This window comes from Miniopterus natalensis, chromosome 12 (assembly GCF_054644295.1).
Source record: "Miniopterus natalensis isolate mMinNat1 chromosome 12, mMinNat1.hap1, whole genome shotgun sequence".
NCBI classification, from domain to species: Eukaryota; Metazoa; Chordata; class Mammalia; order Chiroptera; family Miniopteridae; genus Miniopterus; species Miniopterus natalensis.
The window spans coordinates 22087769-22094593 of NC_142092.1; the positions used below are offsets into that span (position 1 = coordinate 22087769).

General features: G+C 49.9%; 1 protein-coding gene across 1 annotated transcript; it reads right to left on the reverse strand.

The window, feature by feature from the left end:
• Nucleotides 1–3437: 3437 nt before the first annotated feature.
• Nucleotides 3438–6334, reverse strand: LOC107538393 (spermatogenesis-associated protein 31D1-like). The gene is made up of 5 exons (XM_087823160.1): nt 6152–6334; nt 5341–5386; nt 4724–4784; nt 3572–4484; nt 3438–3446 (listed from the first exon to the last, which is right to left on the reverse strand). Exons 1-5 carry the CDS (start codon nt 6332–6334, stop codon nt 3438–3440), a joined length of 1212 nt encoding a protein of 403 aa, XP_087679286.1.
• Between the last annotated feature and the right edge of the window lie 491 nt (nt 6335–6825).

Sequence of the window (6825 nt, forward strand, 5' to 3'; positions counted from 1 at the left end):
TCCTCCTCATTTGTTCTTACTTTCTTGCTCACTCTAAGGCATCTTTTCCTTACTTTCAGCTTTATTTTATCTGGGCGGTAAGGGGCTGCCTGGTTAACATTCCTACCACTGGTAGCTGAGTGATGCTTTTGCTCAGCAAAAAAATAAATAAATAAAAATAAAAAGTATCATCAATCCATCACCCTGAAGAAATACCCAGGGACAGGAACCACTCCCCCAAGGTGACTTTCCAGTAGGCATACTTCAGTGCCAAGGTTAAGGATGCTTCCCCAACACATTAACGTGACCCACAAGAAAGATTTTTGAGCAACGTCTATGCTGTTCCTAGACTTTACCCCAACCAGCCCAAGATCCACTGCAGCAATATCCCCCCAAACACTCCCACTCAGAGTTCACCCACCTGTGGGGCCCTCTGATCACTGACTTCTAATAATGATTAAGCCACTGTCTTTTCTTCAGTGATATTTTCTGAAAAATATACCCACCCTTGGTCTTCTTCAGATGTAGAAGGTCTGTCTTCCCTATGCCCTAAAGGGTATGAGGCATCCCTGAGGGGGAAGGGGTGGGCTGCTATCCGTGTTCATCAAGGCTAAGCTATGCAGTAGGAGGCAGAGCCCATCTCCTCAAACTTTGTCAGAGAGGAAGTGGGCTTTGGGGGGGGCACAGGATATGTATTTCTCACCAAGAGCTCCAGGGGGCTGCTCACTTTTGGAAGCCAAAGGAAGCAATCAGGAGCTGAACGACCTCCTTTCTTTCCCTAAGCACAAGCCCTGAGATTCCCCAGACCCATATCCCCAACACTGGAAGCAGAAAAGGCATCACTATTATTAGAGAAACATTTATTAGGCAAGTCAGTATTCTCCACAAGGAAGACATTTTGGGGGGTGGGAAATTTTTCCCCCTAGAACTTCTGGAGAAGCATCGCATGTCTAAATCGTGCAGACTGACCTCTCAACACAGTGCCTTCAGCAGTGGTGAGAATGGCAGGAGGCCCCTGGGCAGCTTGAGGCCTGCAGATGGGGCTTGGATGAGGCATAGCCCCCTTGCAGGGCATAGATTGGGGGTGCTTCTGACATAATTGCTGGTCCTTTAATACCGCAACTTTCTGGGGGTGTCTGCCCTCGTTTCTGGTATGTCTACTACTTGTAGAGCTCTGGGCAGCAAAGACAGGTGCTTGGCGGCCCAACTCAGTATTTGTCACTTTATAGGAGGGAGCCCTGGAGCCAAAAGGATGCCCTTGGACAGGCTCTGCTTGGGCCTGCACTGGTGCCTTCTGGAGAGTTTTCTCAAACTTCTCTGCAGAAGGAAGGGGCTCTTTAGGGCAGGTGGTAACTATTGCAGGCCAGCGCCCCATTTTCTTTTCTGGGAACTTTCCAATGTCTGACATGACTCTATGAACTTGCATTGTTCCAGGAAAGGCAGCTCTGCTTTTAACTGGGCCTCTGCTCTGCACCGATGATATGGGGCTGCCCTTTTCCTGAGGGTTTTCTTGCTTTTTGCACTTTATTTCAGGATGAAGCCATTGAAAAAAGCTCTTCATTTGACTTAGGAAAAGGCTATCAGGAGGAGACTGTCCCTTCTCTGAAGTTGTGTCCTGAGAAGGAAATCTCTTCCTTCTAGGTTGGAAAATTCTCAACCCTGCATCTCCTGCACCATACTCTTCTGATTTGGAGCCTTTGGGATTCATTTTCTTTTCACCTGGTGGACAATTCTTACACTGGCATGATCTTAACAAGTGCTTAGGAAGCCAAGGTTCCTGCTGTGGGTCCACACTGACTCCTTTGTCCTCCAAGTGCACATGGAGCACCTGGGAAGCTGCCTTGTCCACACTGGGGACACCCTGAGCATGGGTCAGGGAGGCTTTGTAAGTCAAGCTGTCTGAGTTATGGGACATGTCTGTGGGTTGGCCTTGGGCCTGGCTAGGTGTCCTCTCCTCCAACTTCAGCTTTAACTCAGTAATTACTTGCTTTTTAAGGTTTGATAAATTAGGATCTTGGAGAACTGATATTTTTGATGGTGGTTTTTCAGTGGTCACAGCAGTGTTTCCATCACTTTCATTCACATTTATCCTTTGGGAGATTCCCAGCTTTCTGGTTGTCAAGACGTCACCAGTTTCGGGTTGAAGGGCATCGAACTCCTCAGCCCTGACTATCACCCTGGACACTTTGGACATGGAAGCAGGTTCTGATTTCTCTCTATATGTGCCCTGTTGTATTTCTGCTCTGTTGCTAGAATTTACACTCTTAGTTTCTGGCTCATGTCCAGTCCCTGCTTGCCTTACAGGCAGCTTTGGGGGGTGAATGTTGGCTGTCAGAGAATGTCCCTGACTTGTTTTGCCACTGATGCTGTTTGTGACAGGCAGAAGAGTCGGTTTGGAATTCAAATTTCTCTGAATTGCCTCTGAAAGTCCGTGTTTGATATCAGCGGGTGATTGTCTCAGGGTCCCCTGTCTTTCCTTGCCCACAAGTGAGGTGACAGGGAGAGGAAGATTCAGGACAGTGACTGAATTTTCTCTTCCCACTTTGTCCCTGTGAAGGGATTTAGAGCTTCCTCTCAGGGGCATGAAGCCCCCAGATTTGGCATTCACCTCAGAAGCCAGTTTGGTTGAGGAGGAAGAATTGGGATCCATCAAGGAATGGGATGAAGCATCTTTCAATCTGAGGACTTCTATGGATTCAAGGACTTTGGTGGGAAGACCCCTCAATATCCTTACACGAAACTTGGTAATGTGGGCTTCCAGCATCTGCTGTGTACCAGACTTAAGGAAAGAAAGCTCCTCGGATGTGTCCAGACAGTAGTCCCCACCCACTGATGGTGGCAAGCTTCTCTGTTTTATTTCGGTGTTGGATTTTACAGGAAGTGTCTGCTTGGTAGTGTGCCGTGAAGTATGCACAGTCCCAGGGAGCTGACCCTCATTGATTTCCTCAAACTTCTTGCTCAGATGTGCTTTCAGGCCTTTTTCCAGTTGTCTCTGACTTACAGACTGCCCTGACACTATTGAGTTTTCTCCTGACAGACTCATCATGTCAGAGTCATTTCCCACATCCTTATCTGAAGATCTCTCTGAGTCACTCGACAGATGAACTTTTGGATCATTCTCTTGGCTGTGTCCCGCACCCTTCCCCCCATCCTGGTCTAGTTGAAACATTTCTGAGCCCCTCTCGTAGAAGCTTCCTGCTTGGCTCAATCCAACATTTGGATTTTTGCTACTCTGGCCCTTATCCACAGAGATCCATGAGAGGCCACAACTGCTCTTTGACTCAGGTATGTCTGAGAATTCTCTCAGAGGCTTCATCAGTGACAGACTCTCACGGGTCCTGCGGGGCAGGCCCCACCGGTGTTGGGTGAGCCTCTTTCTAAGGTGATGCTCAAATTTCTCTCGAAGTTCACTGCTGAGAGGAAACCCTACAGGATTGATGGAGATTGCAAGATGGGCCTTAGAGGGCCTGTGGTAAAGAGAGGTTAAACCCCACAAACGTTCTTGTTTCTTCTGCAACACATTATATTCCAGGTGTTGTATTTCAGATGAGGTAAGACGTTCTGATTCATTCTTAGGTCTGTGGAAATATACTCCACAGGCCCTAATCTGGGAAATGGGACTGGATGGAAGGATTGGGAGTGGGGGTTGAAGGTGGGCCTGGGGTTGGATCCGAGTGAGAGGTAGGGGCTGGGATTGGGGCAGGGTTTGAGGCAAGGGTTGAGGGTAGACCTCAGGCAAAGATGGAGACAGATGATAAGGAAGTATTCGGGATTCTTGGTCTGTGAACGCATTTGACATGCTATTGAAAATAAAGATTGAGGAATAGTCACCCGAGATACGGACAGCAGAGAGCAAGGACTCGCTATGCAGAGATGGAAGACCCCAGAAAAGCTGGATAAGTTTTTGCTTTAAAAGGTCCTCCAAGATCTTAGGATTTGAGTACTGCTGTACTGAGTCATGCTCATCAGGGCTGAGAAATAAGAGGTGTCGAGGATCTATAAGTTTGGCTACAGGGTCTCCTCCAAAAGAGGTCTTTGTAGAATGGAGGGCAGGCAACTCTTGATGGAAATCACATTGTGTCAAGGTTGAAGACAACAAGTCTTTGGGTTGGGGTGGGGAATGGCTCATTGGGAATTCGGATTCCGAGGGAGGAGAAGGCTCTGGAGGCAGAGTTTGACCTTGCTGTGAGGGTGACAGAAAATTACCCAAGGTGGCCATTGGGTTAGGGGAGAGAACGGAGGGGGGAGGTGGGGAAGGCTCAGGCAGAGGAGGTGGTATTAGGTCTCCTGGAGTGACTGCTGTGAAGGCAGAGGACTGAGTGGATGGTGGCTCAGTCACAGGAGCTGTGGAAGCCACAGGGGACACAGAGGGAGTAGAATCTTCCAGGTCCTCTGAGAATAGTGACCGACTGATCTCAGCAGTTGCATTATTACCCACCTCACAGGAGGAGTCTGGACATAAAAGTTGATGAAAGTGGGTGGTATCATGATGCTGGCCCAGGGAGCTGCAGGAGACAGGAGGTACACAGCTGCAGCCAGGACCAGAACAAGGAAAGGACCTACTGGCCCGCTGCCCCTTCACACTGCTCCACATCCATGACTTCACATGTACTCAGTGACACTCACCCCAAGGCATTCACTCACATTCCCGTTCCTATGTCAACCCCCACCCATGACTGTGGAAGGCTCCACAGAATCCCTGGAACTGCATAGAGCATGCTAAAAAGGGGGGAAGGCCAGTCACCTTTTCAGGACAGAAATCAGCCTCCTTTTCTCCTGCTCTTCCCTGTGGTAATATCTCAAACCTGGGAAACCAGGAGAGTGTTACATGTAATGAAGGCAGACACGGGCATTACCCAGGAGTCCCCATGTGGGAGACCCTTGGGGTGCTAGACTCTGAAAGCCCCAGGAATTGGTGGATGAGGTCAAGTGGTCAATGATAATATTAGTAAGGTCCCATGTGTGTGGCTTCATTAGTAAAGTGCTTTTATACACATTACCCCCTTTGATGTTGAGAACCACTCTGTGCAGCAGGGACGTCAGTGGTTACAACAAAGAGGAATCGGATCACCTGCAGCCAGGGAACTTTCCCAAAGTCAGGAGACAGAAGTCCGGACTCTGGACATCTACTGGGCAATGCTCATGGTCCAGGTCCGTCACTGCTTTGTTCCCAGGGACAGCAGAGCAGAGAAACTGAGAAGTGTCTCAGGTTCTCACTGTCTCCATGAGCCTCTCCTCTGAGGACTCTGTTTCCTGAGAGGGGCTTATCTACCAACTGACAGAGATCATGGACCTGGTGGTTCATGGAAGGAGAGAGAGGGTCACCCTTGGGGAGCTCGGGTGGTACAGGCAGAACCTTACCTTCCTGTGTCCCACCTTTCCTTCTCCTCTTGTCTCTGACCCGACACTGAGAACAAAAAGATTGAGGGATTGGGACTCATTTCTCTCCTCTCCCTGGGAAACTCAGACATTCAGTATCTAAGAGTAATGTCTCTCTGAGCCAGCCAACCAAACTCATTTCAATTAGTAGAATTTTGTGTTCCTTCCTTTTACCAAATTTTAAACCTTTGAAATGTTTTAATTTTTCCTTTTTGAAATGCTCAAGGAGGGTTTTGTCTGGGAGGTCCACACTTGGCACTCTCAGAGGCCCTCTGCTCGGCGAGGGCGCAGAGTCTGAGGCCTGCAGCCACATCTCGGGTCCCTCTGATGGCCCTGTAACCTGGCGCGGTGCCCAGGCTTCAGCCTCTGCTCAGAGGCGCTCGGAGGCTCCCCGAGGCTCAGCACTGCTCTCCTGACCAGCCCGACACAGAGGCTTGGTCCAGTGATGCCCGACAGGGGAGTATGCCCCATGATGAAGTGCTGGTTAACGCCGATGTCCTACAGAGGCCCCAAAGTCTCTAAATGACTCGATCCAGAACTAGGGAATCACTGTGTGTGGAGCCAGAAGCCTGCCACCACTCCCAGATGGTCTGTGAGCTTCACATGGAAACCGGGTGCTCCCTGAACCCCTAGCCCTGCCGGTCTCTTCCCCCAGGAGAGTGATGTTCCTTTCTCTCCTCAGACATCCCATCTTCCGTGTCTCTCCGACTCAACCAAACTCATGTAGGAATGCGGGGATGGAAGCGGGAAGGACAGTGAAGAACTCTGGTGGGGCTCGCTCGGGGCTCCTTACCCTGTGCGTGTGCTCATGGCGCCGGAAGGTTGGGGTGGAGGGAATCCCCAGGAGGAAGATGAAGAAGAGAAGCAGCAACCACAGCAGACCGAGGTAAATGAGGCTGAGGTTGCCATATAAAGATGCTAAGCTGAAGCTCAGAGGAAGCTCTGGGAGGCTGTTCACAAGCAGGCTGAGTCCCATTTTCCCAGTGGCAAAGCTGCTTGAGGCAACTGGGCTCTGAGAGTGCGCTTGCCTTTATTGCCAGGCCTGCATCACAGGGCACTGTGCAGTCACAAAGGGTTCCTGAGGGTGGGGGAGGGTGCCCCTCCAAGAGGGTGTGTCCACAGTCCGTCCCCCCAAACCAGCCCACAGATTCCCTCCACCCCTCTTGGGCCTCTAGGCCCTTCTGCCCTACTGTGCTATCCTATTTTCCAATCCGCCTTTTAGCATATCATATATTCACCTTAATGAATGCTCTGCTTGTTTCATCTGTAACCCAGATCTTACCTGGGTCCCCCTTTAATGTTTAGAGACCTTGACTTCGGTCTCACCATGCCCACTACCTTGCAAGTCTGAAATACTGCCTGGGGATTTTGCTTGTACCCAGACACTTACACTGAGGATCTTGTGTGTCCTCAAATCCAACTTCCACAAATGCAGGTATAGGACTTAAAGTTCTTTTAGACTCCCTT